This window comes from Salvia miltiorrhiza, chromosome 3 (genome assembly GCF_028751815.1).
Source record: "Salvia miltiorrhiza cultivar Shanhuang (shh) chromosome 3, IMPLAD_Smil_shh, whole genome shotgun sequence".
Taxonomy (NCBI): Eukaryota; Viridiplantae; Streptophyta; class Magnoliopsida; order Lamiales; family Lamiaceae; genus Salvia; species Salvia miltiorrhiza.
Window position 1 is genome coordinate 10180419 of NC_080389.1, and position 18719 is coordinate 10199137.

The 18719-nt window shown below is 37.5% G+C and overlaps 1 protein-coding gene across 2 annotated transcripts; it reads right to left on the minus strand.

The window, feature by feature from the left end:
- Positions 1-987: 987 nt before the first annotated feature.
- LOC131017484 (putative disease resistance protein At1g50180) lies at positions 988-17554 on the minus strand. Of its 2 annotated transcripts, XM_057946232.1 has the most exons (3): positions 16608-17549; positions 2088-2821; positions 1817-1978 (listed from the first exon to the last, which is right to left on the minus strand). In XM_057946232.1, the coding sequence occupies exons 1-3, from the start codon at positions 17515-17517 to the stop codon at positions 1952-1954; spliced, it is 1671 nt and encodes a 556-aa protein (XP_057802215.1). In that variant the 5' UTR covers positions 17518-17549; the 3' UTR covers positions 1817-1951. The 2 variants fall into 2 exon arrangements, with proteins under 2 accessions (XP_057802214.1, XP_057802215.1); XM_057946231.1 differs by having other exon boundaries at positions 988-2821; positions 16608-17554.
- Between the last annotated feature and the right edge of the window lie 1165 nt (positions 17555-18719).

Genomic DNA, 18719 nt, shown 5'->3' on the forward strand with positions numbered 1-18719 from the left:
AAAAAAAGAAAAATAGACCAACAATAATGGGACAGAGAGAGTATATAATTTAATTAATTTAATTTTTAAAAAATAAATTGGTGTTATAAAATAAATTATTTCTTCAATTTAATTTGGTCATAAAATTAGATATTTTGTACTCCCTCCGTCCCAATTCAATAGGCCACTTCCAAAAATGAGAAGTCAACACATAATGTATAAAATGTTGTCAAGTTCAAGCTCCATACAAAATGATGTTTAGAAGTTAGTTGTGATCTTACAAGCTCCAAATCATACAATCCCACAAGTTAGCTTTGATTTTTAAAGCTCCAGCTAGTGATGTTAAAAAAATTGAAGCATAAAAGTTCTTTTTTGTATTTCAGGGTCTAGAGAAGATGATGCTCAAAAGTTTGGTAATTAAACGTTAGATGTCATCTTTCGGGATTTAGATGATGATATGGTCTTACAGGGTTTAGATGAGATGATACTCAGATGACAGATGAGGTCTTAACTTAATTCTTATTTGTCAATTTAAACAATTTGTACAAAATTAATAAAAATATATATTGTCTATATATAATTGACAAAAAAAGTGACACATCCCTCCATCAAATTTACATTAAAAAAGAAAAAAAGAAAACCTCTAATCTTACATCGAAAAACATTATTAAATGAAACTTAACATTTAATTGAGGAATATAGTTGAGATTAATATAATTTGAACTACATTACCTCAAATTAAACAAATTCAAAAAAATTTATATATAAATATTTTATTATACAAAAATAATATTATATAATTTAAATAATAATTTAAGATAATATTACGTCTAATTTTTAACAATACAACACAAACAAAAATAGAGTTAAAGAAAATATTTTGTTAGAAAGTTATGATTTTTTTTTTACCTAAGTCCTATACGAGATCGATGTATCTCACACATAATCAATAGGTCGATTTACAAATGAGTGATATTTTGAAAGTCAGCTCGATCTGATCCATGAACATAAAATAAATATAACTTGCTTACATAATCATCAATAAATTCACTATTCACACATGCAATTTAGATAATGTGAAATTAATGTTTCAACAAGAACAAGACACTCCATTTCTTATTACACAAAAGACACAGGAATAACAAAAGATAAGTAAAGTAAGCTTGAGTTTATTCAGTAACTATGTTGATGCGTTGCGGCAGATTCCAAGTCCTCAGCATGGGGCATTTACGGATTCGAAGATGTTTGAGCTTCGGCATTCCACCTTCTTCTATGACGACGCTCTTCAGTTCATGCAAAACTCGAAGGACCAGGCCTTCGAGGCAGGGGAACCCGTCGCACAAAACTAGCATCGTTTGACCCTCGTAAGCGTAATACTGTAACTTGAGGAAGAGCAGCTTTGGAAGCTTACCCAGCTCTGCCATCGTATCATTACGTAGTTCGGAAAGGCTCAACGTGAGGTGAGAAAGATTTGGAGGAAACATAGTTGCAGTTGGACATTTGGACATCTTACCATCCAGTTTAAGTTTGGTGAGATTGGCGAGCTGCCGCACAACTAATGCTATGTCAGGAACATATTGAAGCCCATGTAAGTGAAGTATGACAAGATTCTGCATCTTCTCCAACGACGCTTTCACTTTGATCAACTCTTCATGCTCTACACAAAAATCATCAAAACGTATGCCTAATTCACGAAGATGGCAACTACTCGTTAGAGTTGATATGCACTTCATCCAATCCTTGTGCCCTATAAGTCTCAAACACTCAATATTTTTCCACATGTTTATCTCTGTCGGTCCACGGCGAATCCATGCACTGAAGTAACGTAGCTTGTCCATTTTCAACGAAACTAGTCTTGGGAAATATACCAAGCAAAATTTCATGTCAAGAACCTCGAGGCTTCTAAGATGATCAAACCAGCTTGGGAGCTTTATAACGCCATATTCGTGTATTCTCAAGCACTTTAATCCAATCAATAACCGAAAAGAGTTGGGCAATCCTTCAAAGTCAATGCGGTTAAGCTCGAGTGTCTTAAGGAGTTGATAGCTCTTCATGTAATGAGATTGAATGGTGGGCATATCGTAATTAAGTAGGAAAAGAGAGCGTACATGCTTATTTTGATTCGACGAGGAAGTCTCAAGATTTTCTTCATAGACAACACGATGGCGAGGTTTATACGATGATTCTGAAGAAATCCCCTTTACTATCTCCAGTCCTATTTCCTCCTTTGCTTTTCTTAAGCAAACCTCGCGAACAAGATCATGGAAGCGACAACTTTTGACTTGATCATTCGTGTTTAGATCTTTAATTTGAAGCATGTTTCGATTGATCAACTCATTTAAATAACCTCTCGCTATCTCATCAGTTGTACTGCTTCCTTCATGTTGGATCAAGCCTTGTGCATCCCATATCTTTACTAGGCTTTTTGCTGGGATAGTAAAGTCTTCTTTGAAAAAGGCTAGGCACAAGAAGCATGATTTTAATTGGGGAGACAAATTCTGATAACTCAACTCCAAAATTATTGATACGCCGCTTTCAAACCTTCCCAAGTAAGAGTTTATTTGGTTAAGAACTTGTTCCCAGCCACTCTTGGTTTTAGTTTCCATGAGTAAGCCTCCTACCACACTGATAGCTAATGGTAGACCATCACATTTTTCCAAGATTTGATTGCCCACACTCTCGAATTCTTCTGGACATTTGCCAATTGCGTTACCAATGAATGCTTTCTTCAACAACAATTCCCAGCTCTTTTCGGGCTCTAAGAGACTCATCTTGTGCACATATTGATCATACTTTGTAATAATCTTGTTGCGAGTGGTAACCAATAATCTACTTGATTTATCTGTCCATGAGAGCAATAATTGATTAATTTAGAGAAACACAACAGTTCAACGGTTCCAGCAGTCTCAGTCTATTTTGTTTTGTATGATTATATGATTTGTATCTATCTTGGAAAATATACAAGTGAAACTACGAAACACTAAAAGAAAGTCCAAATTTGTCAACTAAAGTGAACATTTTTTTCAATCATTGTCATATCATTGTAAAAGTAGATTTAGGCTCCCATAAAATAACTTATTCAATATATTTCTAAACTAAACTTTTCTTATATAAAAGGTTACGTTGGATAGGGCAGTACTATTCAGACGCATATTGTGGGCAGCCATAAGGCCGATGTTTTAAACAAACCGCTCATTTTCTCGTTTTCAGTAGTATCTATACTTCGGACAAATATGGATTATTTTTACGCAAATGTTCATGTTTCTAAATTTCCTATATAACTTATTTTTCCATAGAACCTGACCCTATACGTAACACCCCAAATATTTAGATTTATTATATAAGTTTGATTATTAGTATTTTCTGTTATAGCTTATTATTTTTAGATAATTTTATGATACATATAGATATGTAAGATTAATTTTTTTTATATCTAGTTTGTTGTCTTTTATTATTATTATTATTATTATTATTATTATTATTATTATTATTATTTCGATTCCTATTAGAACTAGAACTCTTTTAACATCTTTATTCTTAATTTTATTAGGAGATATACATATGATACAATCTTTATACTTATCAAGCTCTTTGAAAAGTAGTATAAATAGAGACACAATTATTTACCCTACCAACTCACACATACGTAGCTCTAAATATTTTTCCTCACGTGAAGTCAGAGTTTTTTTAAAAAAAATTTGGTAAGTCTTTAAACTCTTTTCAATAAACTGTAGTATTTTATTTTTCACTTACGAACAAAACAAGAAGAGTAATAAAGTGAAGTTTTATGTTCTAATTGGTAATGATGATAGTTCAGATTACCCTTTTCTTTCTTTTGATTTTTTTTATGGTTTCAAAGTTGTATTAAATATTTGACGTAATATTAATTTACTTGTTAACATTAGTCCTTTTATTTTGTTTCATTATTTTTCCAAATCACAACAAAAAGTGGCGGCTACTCTTTTTAACTAAGAATTGTTATTTATCCTTTCTTGTAAACTCATTTAATAACAGTAGTTGCGAGTTTAGATTAAGTGATTTAGTTCTATAATAATTTGTATAATAATTTCTCCAATTACAAAACTCGTTTAATTCTTAAAGTTTTCATAAGATTAGTATGTCTGCATAACTTTTATCTTTTCCTATAATCATATATATACATACAATTACATAGATTTGAGATAGAATTTCATTAATACTTAAGCTTGGATTATTAATTTGAACTTAGGTTAATATTGGATTAATATTAGACAGGGTTTATTTTTTTACTCATTTAGACTAATAATATTAATGACCTTACGAGAATAAGTTTCTAAGATTTAAATTATTATTTTTAGTTCATTGTTTAGGCCCTTATACACTATTATTTGAATTTTATGTGATTAGGTGCGGTGCATTTAAGTTTTCCATTCCGGAATTTGTAGACTTTATTGTCTACGACATTAAGGTGAGGGATTTTACACTTATTCATATAGTTATATATATTTTTATTACCTCGTTTGATTACTTGTTTACGTGCATCTTATGATTATGTTGTTATGTGTGATCATGGGACCTAAGTCATTGATCTATGATGTTATGTGTGATCATGGGACCAAAGCCATTGATCTATGATGCTATGTGCGATCATGGGACCTAAGCAATTGATCTATGATGTTATGTATGATCATGGGACATGGGACCTAAGCCATTGATCTATAATGCTATGTGCGATCATGGGACCTAAGTCATTGATCTATGTTGTTATGTACGATCATGGGACCTAAGCCATTGATCTATGATGCTATGTGCGATCATGGGACCTAAGCCATTGATCTATGATGTTATGTGCGATCATGGGACCTAAGCCATTGATCTGTCTTGATAAGTTGATCATGGGACCTAAGTCATTGATTTATGTATGTGTTTGGTCATGGGACTTAAGCCATCGACTCAAACTATGATTATGTTTGTCAAGGGGCTCCGGTCTCTTGGCGTATATATGTTTGCAAGTATGATAATGTGATTTGATTACGTATGTGACGTATATGAATATTTTCTTATGTTCCTCACTGAGTATTATTTCAATATGCTCACCCCTTATCTTTTCAGTTTTGCAGTTTCAGAATCGAAGTGGCCATGGAAGTGGAAAATGTCTAGGGATAAGGATTTTACATTGAACATTTTAGTTGAACTTGTTAAGTTTTTTTTTTTTTTTTTATGATACTACTTTAGTTTTGGCAAGTTGACTTTGAAATTAGTTTAAAATTTTCTTTATAAATCAAGAAATTATTATTTTACTATCTTTTGTTCTCTAATTTTTTTAAAAAGTAAAGTTTATGAAAATTGGGGTGTTACACAGTGGTATCAGAGCGGGTCTACTTTCCTGTAGACTCGTTTTTTTTTTTTTTTAAGATTTTCTTTTGAAAGATTAAACAAGCCTAGTCATTCGAAACTCATGCGCTGCATCGACTCCAAGGTTTGTGTTCTAATTGTTCAGGTACATATTTGGCCGTTATGATGTTTTACTTGATATTTTTTATGATGCTTTTATGTTGTAGTCCTACTAGATCCATTAGACATAGTTAGAATTGTGAAATTGCTTAGATGACACAAATGAAGCATGACTAGAAATTTCGAGGATGAAATTATTTTTAAGTGGGATAGGTTGTAACACCCAAATATTTAGATTTATTATATAAGTTTGATTATTAGTATTTTCTGGTATAGCTTATTATTTTTAGATAATTTTATGATACATATAGATATGTAAGATTAATTTTTTTTTTTTATATCTAGTTTGTTGTCTTTTATTATTATTATTATTATTATTATTATTATTATTATTATTATTATTATTATTATTATTTCGAAACCTATTAGAACTAGAACTCTTTTAACATCTTTATTCTTAATTTCATTAGGAGATATACATATGGTACAATTTTTATACTTATCAAGCTCTTTGAAAAGTAGTATAAATAGAGACACAATTATTTACCCTACCAACTCACACATACGTAGCTCTAAACATTTTTCCTCAAGTGAAGTCAGAGTTTTTTTTTTTTTTTTTAATTTGATAAGTCTTTAAATTCTTCTCAATAAACTGTAGTATTTTATTTTTCACTTACGAATAGAACAAGAAGAGTAATAGAGTGAAGTTTTATGTTCTAATTGGTAATGATGATAGATTACCCTTTTCTTTCTTTCGATTTTTTTTTTATGGTTTCAAAGTTGTATTAAATATTTGACGTAATATTAATTTACTTGTTAACATTAGTCCTTTTATTTTGTTTCATTATTTTTCCAAATCACAACAAAAAGTGGCGGCTACTCTTTTTAACTAAGAATGGTTATTTATCCTTTCTTGTAAACTTATTTAATAACAGTAGTTGCGAGTTTAGATTAACTGATTTAGGGGCCGTTTGATAGTGTATTTGGGATGTGTCAATATATGCAAAATATGGGATTCGTTTCCTAGAAAAGGTCAATTTAGTATATTGACTCTGGTGTTTGTTAGCAATTTATAAACTTTGTATAACAAAAGTTACTTGTTGACAGCTATGTACGAAAAGTCGGCTAATTGGATGAAATTACCCTTTAAACCCCACATTAATTTCAAAAATACAAGTTTTGAAATAATTTCAGGGGCAAAATGGACATTGGGAAAAATAAAATGGATCATTGTAGCATTCAAGGAAATGGAACCGATGCCCCCCATGGGTTTCATTAAAGAGATGGAATAGTGAATAAGGGCGGGCCGCGCCTTGTAGAACGGGCCTCCACTGTGCCGAAAAAATGCTACCAATCAGCGATTTCACTCTTGATAACTATACAGCAAGGGTTCTACTTAGCTATCAAACGACCCCTTAGTTCTATAATAAGAAAGCTAGACATCAAACGACTTTAGAAAAAAAAAATCGGTAGGGTTTCCTGTTGCCGCCTTCTAGGCGGCATTTCTTTCTCTCCGTTAGGCCGGCCGGCTCTGGTTTTCTCCGGCCGGCGGGATGTCTGCTCTTACCATCTTCGAGTTCCCTCAGTTGGGAAGACCCATGGCGGATAGGGTCCTCCCCTTACGTGTTGTCTCTAACGGGATAGTGTTTTCCGCCCATGATTTCGAATCTGACAGTTCGTGCGCTCCTTTGACGGGGGTTCCTCCTCACTCCGTCGACGCGGCTGCTGTTCGGGATGGTTCCTTATTCCCGGAAGTTCAAGACGTTACGAACTTTCAATCAATACCTAGGGTTTCTCAGTTGATAACGTTGGATAGTTCTCTTACTTCAACCACGACGAATACTGCTAAGGTTTCGCCGAATGTGCTGCATGGTGTTTCTGCCGAACAGTCGGAGTTGGTGTTCGACTGGAGTTTCTTTTTGGCGAAAGTTGCCGCGCAATCTCAGCCTGATTCGTCTTCAGCGGCGGATATTAATACTAGGGTTTCTGTTAGGGCGGCGGCGGCTGTTGACTCTGAGAGGCCACCCCAGGGTTTTGCCCCCACGGATTCCTTGCTAGTTGGTTCCACTTCGGTTCGGGGTAATGATTCCAATGGAGTTCTGGTTTCTGATATTCCCCGGCTGGAGTTCTCTTCACTGACGGGATTAGCGGGAATCTCTGAGGGGATTTCAACGATCCCTCCTACTTCTAGGGTTACGACTGCTCCTATCACTGGAACTCTAGTTTCTGATATTCCCCGGCTGGAGTTCCCCTCGTGGACGAGGTTAGGGAGCAACTCCGAGACGATCTCCACCTTTACTCCTGCGGTTAAGATTACACATACCACTACGCGACCGGAAGAGCAACAACATACGCGGGGATCGCTACCTAAAGGGAAGACTTTTGCCGAATCCCTTAGGACTGCTACTGGGCGGCCTCCCGATGTTCCGGCACACGACTTCGCGGTCTTGAGGCCGACTATGGTGGAGGACCGGCCCTGTCTCACTATTTTCTCAGCTTTCCGACAACGTCAAATCAAGTCCTTTCAGCATGCCATCCACGGCCGGATCCTTCTCAGAAAGGGGCAGTCACCGAGATTTGCTACCGACCTTTATGTGGAGCTCTCGACAATCTGGAAGCCTTCTTCTAACTGGGAGGTGATACCCCTCGGTAAGGGTTTTTTCACGTTCAAATTCTCATCACAAGAAGACTTTGCAGTTGCCTTTGCTAGGAATGCTTGGCGTCTGCGTGCCGGGATACTTTTTCTACAAGTCTGGACCCCGAATTTCAATCCGCACAAGCTGGAGTCCTCCATGGCTCAGGTTTGGGTTCGTATTTTCAATTTGCCCCATGAGATCTGGCACCCGGAGGTCTTAACTGGCATTGCTCGACATGTCGGTACCCCTCTTCTTATTGATGGGTTGTCTGCTAGAGGGTCTGTAGGTAACTTTGCTAGAGTGCTGGTCGAAATTAATGTTGCTATTGATAGCCCTTCGTTCCTTGATGTGAAATGTGACGAGGACACGTTCGAAATTGAATTTAGATATGAAGATCTGCCTCTCTTCTGTTGTCTTTGTTCTACTATCGGACATTCTACAGATAGCTGCTGGAAACTTTCCCCGGAGGCTGAGGCCAGTACGATGGAACCATCTTCTCCGACCCAAACTTCGGGTCAGGCCTTTGGCCGGCGTGGTAGGGGACGCTGGAACAGGTTGAGACGCCAGCGAGCTAGGAGTCGCTCGGTCTGGCGGCCAAGATCTAGGGAGACTAATGATAAGAAGGTGTTGAATGCGGAGGTCCCTAAGACGTCTGAGGTTGAGGCTGATCACGATTCGAGAGCGGTTACTTCAGGAATTGCAACATCTAATCACTTTGAGATCCTTGAAGATGCCACTGCGATTGATCAGGGAAAGGGACCGAATGAAATGAGCATTATCAAGGATCACAGGCCGGATTCTTCTCAAAAGTTAGAGTTATTTGGCGAACACCTAGGAGATGGTCAGTGCATTTTGATCTCGGACTTAAACGCTAGCAGCTCGGACCGAAGTATAGACCAGAACACGATGTCTTATGAGGCCAGCGCTGAGCCTTCTAGACTGCCCGAGCAGTGCATGCTGCCAGTGCAACGCCGGACTCCTGAACAAAGTCGAAACTCTGAGCAGAGCGGAACGCAAGTGCAGAGCCTGTCGTCTGAACATCACACGACGCAGGAGCAGAGGAGCCGGTTGTCAGAGCAGAGACAGATGTCGGTGCAGAGCCCGATTTCGAAGCAAGACCGTTTGACTGAGCAGGACAGGATACCTGAGCAGCGCCGGGGGACTGAGCAGAGTTATGGGGAAAGTCAGAGCAGCTTAATCTTGGAGGTCAGAGCGGAACCTAATCTAAGGACTGGGCAGTGCTTTGAGCAGTTCAGTTCGAGCCCGAATCCAAGAGTGAATACTTCTCCGGGGTCACAACAGCAGAGCCCCTTCAATGGTCACAACAAATCGGCGTCTACTCCTGGTCCGAATCAGCATGAGTCCTCGGATGAGATGCCTCTTCCGGCGGTTGATCATTCTGACTCTGTGATGGATCTGGCTTTGGTGGTGACGCTAGGAAAGGCGATGGTGGAGGATTCTTCCATACCTCGCGGCCGTGGGCGTCCAAAGGGTACTACCAAGAAGGGGAGGGTTTCCGATTCCTCTATAAAGCACCAACTACGGCGTATAATCAAGAATGCTATGGATATGAGTAAGAGTCGTGCTGATGGTGCCGTTTTGCAGGGCGCAGGTTTTGTCACTTCGTCGCCGGTGGAGTTCTTGAATAAAGTGCAACATGCTCAGGATGGAGGTGCGATTATGCAAAATTTTGTGATTCATTCTTCTACCGACGCTGCTAGATCTATGTCGGCGGTGGTTTCTAAAAGATGGGGAGATATGTTGGATGACGAAGACTCTTTGGATGAGGATGAATCTCTAAATATTTTCTCTTAGTTTTGGTTTGTTTGTTTTTCGTTTACCTGTGGTTTCTCGCGGGTGTTTGTTTTGACCTTTGTCTTTCTTTTTTCATTTTAATAAAATTTCTATTTCAGCAGATTTAGTTCTATAATAATTTGTATAATAATTTCTCCAATTACAAAACTCGTTTAATTCTTAAAGTTTTCATAAGATTAGTATGTCTGCAGAACTTTTATCTTTTCCTATAATCATATATATATACATACAATTACATAGATTTGAGATAGAATTTCATTAATACTTAAGCTTGGATTATTAATTTGAACTTAGGTTAATATTGGATTAATATTAGACAGGGTTTATTTTTTGACTCATTTAGACTAATAATATTAATGACCTTACGAGAATAAGTTTCTAAGATTTAAATTATTATTTTTAGTTCATTGTTTAGGCCCTTATACGCTATTATTTGAATTTTATGTGATTAGGTGCGGTGCATTTAAGTTTTTCATTCCGGAATTTGTAGACTTTATTGTCTACGACATTAAGGTGAGGGATTTTACACTTATTCATATAGTTATATATGTTTTTATTATCGCGTTTGATTACTTGTTTACGTGCATCTTATGACTATGTTGGTATGTGTGATCATGAGACCTAAGCCATTGATCTATGATGTTATGTGTGATCATGGGACCTAAGCCATTGATCTATGATGCTATGTGCGATCATGGGACCTAAGCCATTGATCTATGATGTTATGTGTGATTATGGGACCTAAGCCATTGATCTATGATGCTATGTGCGATCATGGGACCTAAGCCATTGATCTATGATGATATGTGCAATTGTGGAACCTAAGCCATTGATCTATGTTGCTATGTGCGATCATAGGACCTAAGCCATTGATCTATGATGCTATGTGCGATCATGGGACCTAAGCCATTGATCTATGATTTTATGTGCGATCATGGGACCTAAGCCATTGATCTATGTTGATAAGTTGATCATGGGACCTAAGCCATTGATTTATGTATGTGTTTGGTCATGGGACTTAAGCCATCGACTCAAACTATGATTATGTTTGTCAAAGGGCTCCGGTCTCTTGGCGTATATATGTTTGCAAGTATGATAATGTGATTTGATTACGTATGTGACGTATATGAATATTTTGTTATGTTCCTCACTGAGTATATTTTCAATATGCTCACCCCTTATCTTTTCAGTTTTGCAGTTTCAGCGTCGAAGTGGCCATGGAAGTGGAGAATGACTAGGGATAAGGATTTTACATTGAACATTTTAGTTGAAATTGTTAAGTTTTATTTTATTTATTTATTTATTTTTATTTTTTTATGATACTACTTTAGTTTTGACAAGTTGACTTTGAAATTAGTTTAAGATTTTCTTTATAAATCAAGAAATTATTATTTTACTATCTTTTGCTCTCTAATTTTTTTTAAAAAGTAAAGTTTATGAAAATTGGGGTGTTACACTATATGTAAGAAAAAAATTATACTGACATGCTCAATATTCATAGGGTCAAGTTCTATGGAAAATATTGCGAACTATTTGCAAAAAATATAAGAGCAATTATATAAAAGTATCCATTTTCATATTGTAAAATTAAATTTTAGCCTATAAAATAAAAATATTAAAATCTGGCTAGTTTTTTAGTGAAAAGACAAAAATACCCTTTTCTTTAGAATATTAAAAAATGGCCAGTCAACCTCTAATGCGTTCTCTCTCTCTATGCTCTCTGACTTCTCTCGCTCTCTCTCTCCCTCCCTCATTCCTTCTCTCCTCCGGCGAAGCACCGCCGCTCCGATCACCGCCGCTTTCGCTTCGTCCACCGCCGCCAGAACATCAAGGCTCGAGTTTCCAAGGAGCAGCAGCCGCTTCGCACTTCTCTCCCTCCCTCCTTCTTTCTCTCCTTCGGAGAAGCGCCGCCGCTCTCGCTTCGTCCGCCGCCGCCAGAACATCGAGGCTCGAGTTTCCAAGGAGCAGCCGCCGCTTGCGCGCTTCGTCATTTGTGTTTCCACCTCCGCCTCCAATCGCAGGCCCTACGTTCTGGATCTCCAGTGCGTATCTCACATCTGTTTTTGTGAAGATTGAACGAGGCGTTCGTTCTGGATCTCAGCGATTTTCCGGCTTTGCCTTTGGCTGTTTCAATTTGGACGTTGATAATGAAACAACGTTGGACTTGAGGGATGCGTAGCGTGATTGGATCTGTTCCAATCTCCCCCACAGCTGGCGTTTGAGCTTCGATTTGGAGTGGTTGAGCAGTGCATCCGAGAGCAGGAACTCGAGCTTCGATTTGCTGCTGTGGGCGACATGGAGCGAGCCGTAGGGCGTGGTGGCAATCGCCGACGGTGAATCGCGGCCGCTGAGCGGCAGGATTAGGGATTTCTCGAGGTTGAAGGCATCGAATTGGGCAGGGTTTGATTGGGAGTTGATGAGGAGATTCTCGATGCATAGCGGCAGCGGCGCGTTTTCCCAGGCAAGTAAAACCCTAGTTACATATCTGAATAATTTTGGGGATTTTTGTCTTAATTCCTTGAAAAAAACTTTTGATTTGAGACGTTTGTGAATGATTTTCGTTCTAAGATCTGTTGAGATTGTTGATTTGGAGATTGAATGCTGAGATTGTTGATTCGAAGGAATTGTTGTATTTTGATTGTAGATTGAATTGATTCGGATAATATTTTGTTGTATTTTGATTGTTGATTTAGAGGAATTGATGCATTTTGATGGTAGATTGAGTTGTTGTATTTTGGTGTTGTACAACAATTTTTTTAATGTTCTTAAATTCACAACCAAATTTATGAATTCACAATTTAATGTTCTTGAATTCACGACCACATTTATCAATTCACAACTAGATTTAAGAATTCACAACCAGGTCGATGAATTCACAACTTAATGTTTTTGAATTCACAACTAGCTCGATGAATTCACAACTTAATATTCTTGAATTTACAACCAAATCTATAAATTCACAATCAAAATAAATTACAGTTTTAATTGTGAATTCAAACTTTAAAAACTCAAATTTAACAACTACTTGAATTCACAACCAAAATAAATTCTAGTTGTGAATTAAATTCAGGTTGTGAATTCGACTGATTGTGAATTCACAACCAACATAAATCTGGTTGTGAATTAAATTTTGGTTGTGAATTCGTTTGGTTGTGAATTCACAACCAAAAAATTCTAGTTGTGAATTAAATTTTGGTTGTGAATTCGACTGGTTGTGAATTAAATTTTGGTTGTGAATTCGACTAGTTGTGAATTCACAACCAAAAAATTCTGGTTGTGAATTCACACTGGTTGTGAATTGCGGGATTTTTTAAAGGAGTGATGTGAAGTGGACATTTTTTTAATTTTTAATGTGGAAGAGTATTTTGGTAACAGTTGCCATTTTTTAATATTTTTATCTTAGTGGACAATTTTTAATTTTACAATATGAAAGTGGCTATTTTAAAAATCCACTCAAAATATAACTATGTACTATTCACTTCACGTGTAGTTGAATACCATATCATGTAGAGGATTCAACTGATGTAAGGTTAAAATTAAAAAATGGGGGATATAATTGATAATAGCATTTGCACCCGTTTAATACACGAAAAATATTTATATATTTTTATACATAAAATATATATTAACTTAATTATGATATAAAAAAAATATAAATACAATTAAAAATATAATGTTAACTGAATATACTTGTGCTAGCTATAGAAAAAAAATTATAATAATAAAAAATTTGATATAAAGAAAAAGCAAAAAAATTAGGAAAATAAAATAAGTTAAAAGAAAAAATAAAAAATGTACTTATTCGAAAAAAAAGGGTTAAGTACCAAATCCCCCCAACGTTGGGGCCCCTATCGCGTATAGGACCCTATAGTCAGGGTAAGCGCTGTTTACTACCTCAACGTGGCTAAACCTAAGCAAATCCCCCCCGCGTTTTAACGGTGCTTGACACCGTTAGTTTTTTAATTTTTTTTTAAAATCTAATTAGAGTGAGCCCCTCTTTGCTTAGGGATTTGGCCGCTGAGATTCAAGCTCGGCAGCGTTTCCTGCAAGGAATTCAAGCTCGGCAGCGTCCTCCGATCGAGCTCGGCAGCGTTTCCTACAAGGAATTCAAGCTGAGATCGAGGATCGTGAGCTTCTCCATGGCTCCGATTTCTCGAGGAATCGGATCGGTGAAGTTGTTGTGGCTGAGAACGAGCTGCTGCAGGTTAACGAGATCCCCAATTTGCTTAGGGATTTGGCCGCTGAGATTGTTCTGCGACAGGCACAACGTTTTCAGAGATGCGAGGTTCGAGATTGTGGAAGGAATCTCTCCGATTAGGGTCGAGATTGTGGAAGGAATCTCTTCGGAGGTAGGGCAGTTTGAGGAGAGAGAGGGAGATTCTCGCAGAAGATTCACAAGGCGGGGAAACGACGTCGTCGCCGACGTGAATCTTGGTGACGTGGAAGACGGAGGGAGACGTTGGCGGAGGGAAACGACGTCGTCGCCGACGTGAATCTAGGTGTCGTAGAGCCACTGGCAGAGGGAGACGTTGGCTGAGCCGGAGGAGGCGGAAGAGAGGCCGCAGAGAGGGAGGAGTAGGCGGCGGAGGAGATGAGAAGGGAGCAGGCGGGGCGGTCGGTGTCGACGAGGGAGGGAAGAGGGGCTCACTCTAATTAGATTTAAAAAAAAATTAAAAAACTAACGGTGGTAAGCACTGTTAAAACGCGGGGGGGGGGGGGGGGAATTTACTTAGGTTTAGCCACGTTGAGGTAGTAAACAGCGCTTACCCTGACTATAGGGTCCTATACGCGATAGGGGCCCCAACGTTAGGGGGGTATTTGGTACTTAACCCCAAAAAAAATTATAGTTGTAATATTTAAACAAATATAATTTTTAAAGTTGTAATATTTAAACAAATATAATTTTTATAATTAAATCAAATATATAAAATATATCAAACTAAGAGCACCCGCATCGCGGGTGCTCGAGTGAGTACTCGAGTGAGTTCGAGGAGAGGAGTGGCTTCGAGGAGTGCAATGCGGGGGGGAGGTCCTCGAGGAGTACCCGAGTTATCGGGTATCCTCGAGTGATTTTCTTTTTTTTTTTTCTTTTTTTTTTAATTTTCTTCTTCTCTTTAAAAATTTCTCTCTCCTCTTTAAAAACTAAAAAAATCAAGTAGGCTATCAAGGAACCCCAATGCAGCACTACCTACTCAATAACACAACCACTATCAAATAGGCTATCAAGTAGGCTATCAAGGAACCCCCAATGCGGATGCTCTAAAGCTCTTTTCGTGATCTTAATTTTATATGCATATCAAATATTTTATAATTAGCCTATTTTTACAATTTTAGAAAGAAAAAAAAAGATAAAGAAAAAAAATATACTCCCTCCGTCCACGAAATGAGTACCCATATTTCCTTTTTCGTCCGTCCACGAAATGAGTACCCATTTCCCTTTTTGGCAAGTGTACCCCACACATCTCTTTAATTAATACACTCAAAAAGTGGGACCCTTAAACTATTCACACTACACTCCATACATTTCTTAAAACTCGTGCCGTCCACAAATGGGTACTCATTTCGTGGACGGAGGGAGTAGTATATAAATTTGATCAAAGCAAACTCCAATTTGTTAAATTGAATCCCAATTTGATCAAATCAAACTCCAATTAGTGAATTGAATTACCAATTTGATCAATTCAAGCTCCAATGTGATCAACTTAAACACACGATAGCTCAGTCGAATTGGGAATTTCGAAATAGATTCCTCAATATGATGAAATCAAACTCCAATTACCTAATTAGATTGGGGATTTCAAAATTGAGTCACCAATTTGATCAAATTGGAGCTTGTATTGATCAAATTTGATTGTTTCAAATTAAATCACCAATTTGATCAATTGAAGCTTCAATTTGATCAATTTGAATGAGTGGTAACTCAATGAAATTGAGAATTTCAATTTTGAATCCCCAATTTGATGGTTTCAAATAGGGGTAGCTCGATCGAAGTGGGATTTCAAAATTGATACCCCAATTTAATAAAAATCGAATTCCAATTAGCTAATTGAATTTGATAGTTTAAAATTGTGTCACCAATTTGATCAATTCAAACTCCATTAATTTGATCGATCCGAATGGGTGGTAGCTCAGTGGAATTAGGAATCGCAAAATTGATCAATTCGAATATTCGATATCACCAAATTGGGGATAATGAATTGTCTGAAATTAAATAAAAAATTAAAAACTATGAATTGTAAATCTGAAATTAAATTTAGAAAATAATGAAGGGTTAAGTATCAGATTGCCCCCTATTGATGGCGTCCCTATCGCGTTTAGCCCCCTAAAGTCAGGGGGGAGAGCTGCCCACTACCTCAACGTGGCTTTTTGGCACCAATTTCCCCCCTCGCCTTTCGACGGGGGCAGCTCTCCTCCCTGACTTTAGGGGGCTAAACGCGAGGGGGACCCCTATCGATAAGGGGGAAATTGGTGCCAAAAAGCCACGTTGAGGTAGTGGGTAGCTCTCCCCTGACTTTAGGGGGCTAAAAGCCATAGGGACGCCATCGATAAGGGGCAATTTGGTACTTAACCCAATAATGAATAGTAATTTATGTGGGTAAAATCGAAAATTATTGAAAAAAAAATTAAATATAAAACCTAATAAATAATTAATTTTCACATAAATAGAATTTTTCATATATATTACACTTGGATGGCATAGAATGAAAAACAAATTAATTAGAATAGGAAAAAGTGAATGGTTACCTTGTTGATTTGGGAAAGCAGTGATGAGAGATTCCAAATGTTGCTTCTCCCAAACATCATCCAGAACTATGAAATATGATTTGCCCTCCAATTGCATATGAAGCATTTCTTTAAGCTTTTGTAGGAGATATAGCTTGTCCTTGGTTGACTCCTCCAATTCACGCACCTTTTGTTTGTCAGAGCCCGGCAGCTCCAAGATAAGCTGCTTGATCGTCTCTTGTGGTGTAAATTCACTCGACACCACAACCCAACCACGGCGTTCGAATGGACCAGCAACGACGTCGGGGTGGTTGTATATTTCCCGGGCAAGTGTGGATTTCCCGATCCCGCCCATGCCCTCTAACACCGTAATGGAAAGCCCTTTCTTCTCCTCACACAGAATCGATTGTTGCAGCAGCTTTTTCACATCATCTTCAACGCCCACCAGATGTTCGTCCTTTTGCCAAGGACACAACCGCCGCCGCAATTCAACTTCCAATCTCGATGCCGACTCGGCCGCCTCTCCGAGATCCTTGATCCCGTATCTCTCGCGGCTTTTGTCAATGGCATCAAGCCTAGCTCGGATGGACTCAATCTCATCTCCAATTTTGTAGAGGTGGTACATACGCTTCGGGGAGCTTGTACATCTTTTGAAGAGCCCCCAATTCTTGGCATTCTCAACGTTGAGAAGGAAGATCTCGATCGTATCTTGGGCATCTTGAGCCAACTCTCTAATCTCCGAGATCCAATTGCGCACGCTCTCGTCTTCAAATTGCTTTTTGTTGGCGTCTTTGAGAAAGGATTGCATCCTCTTCAGCTCTTCTCTCAGCAACTCCACCTTACCCTCGACGCCTCGCAGGAATTTAACCTTCTCGATGAGCTGATTGCCCAGTAGTTCGACCAGAGTTGAGATTGCTGCTTCAGCTGCCATATTGATAGATCTGAGATTGTACCAATCGCTTTGGTTTCTTCAAAAGTATGCAGTATGCATTCATTTAAATTGTGAAAGTCAAGGCAGTGGCAACAACTTGCTAATTTTTAAATATATATTCTTGTTTTAGGAATTGAATTGGCCAGTGATATATTTAAGGGTTATTCTTAACAGTTAACACATAGCTCGAATTTTGACGCTACATTGATTTTGGAGCCAGAATTTACAATTATATACTCCCTCCATCCCACGAATCTTGAGTCACTTCTTTTCGGCACTAGAATTAAGAAATTGAAGATTAATATTTTACGTGTGTATGTAATAAAGTAGAAAAATGATTAGGTAAGTGTGTACGTATGTAATAAAGTACTCCCTCCGTCCACGAATTAAAGCCCTACTTGCACTTAAATTTTTGTCCACCAATTAAAGCCCTATTATGCTTTATGTACATTTTTACTCTTCTTCTTTTCCTATATTTACTATCCTTTGCCACTATTAATTGACCCACCACACAACACCTTTAACACTTTAGTCAACTACTTTATCACTTTAGTCAACTACCATTATATTTCATCCACAACACATTTTTCTGCTTTCTTAGTCTCTGTGCCCATCCTCAAACGAGGCTTTAATTCGTGGACGGAGGGAGTAAGAAATTACACAATTAATTAAGATAAGTTTAATTAGAATCTCTTATTTTTTCTCTAATTCTTACTATATATAAAAATGACTCAAGATTCATGTGACGACCGAACAAGAAAATTGACTCAAGATTCGTGGGACGGAGGGAGTACAACAAATATGATCTGTACTTATATCTGTTGTTCAGTTTAGCGTTCAAGTTAAAGTTTGCAGCCAACTGAGAATGATGTGTATAAGTGTACTGTCGGAAGCTAATTTAGCAAAAAAAAAAAAAAAAAAACCCAAATTTAATAAGAAAATCAAGTTCCAAAAGTTAAGTCAGATGGTTCGATGTCGGGTCAATTATACAAAACTCAATCTCATGATCAGATCTCATATGGCTAGTGTGAATTCGTGATATAATTTTTTTTAAAAAAAATTATGCCAAACCAGCTTTGGGCCATGCACGTCAGTTTCAAAAAATTTGACCCAAGGTATCAATTAAACAAATAGATAAGTACAAATTATATTTGTAATAATTATATAACACTTTTACCGAGGTAGCATCAACCATCCTTCCA

Bases quoted from the DNA above. Each gene is read 5' to 3' on its own strand.
- LOC131017484 (XM_057946231.1), bottom strand. From the start codon at position 17,517: ATGGCAGCTGAAGCAGCAATCTCAACTCTGGTCGAACTACTGGGCAAT. The intron at 2,822-16,607 runs GTAACCATTCAC...TCTCATGGACAG, and splicing joins TGCTTTCCCAAATCAACAAG to ATAAATCAAGTAGATTATTG.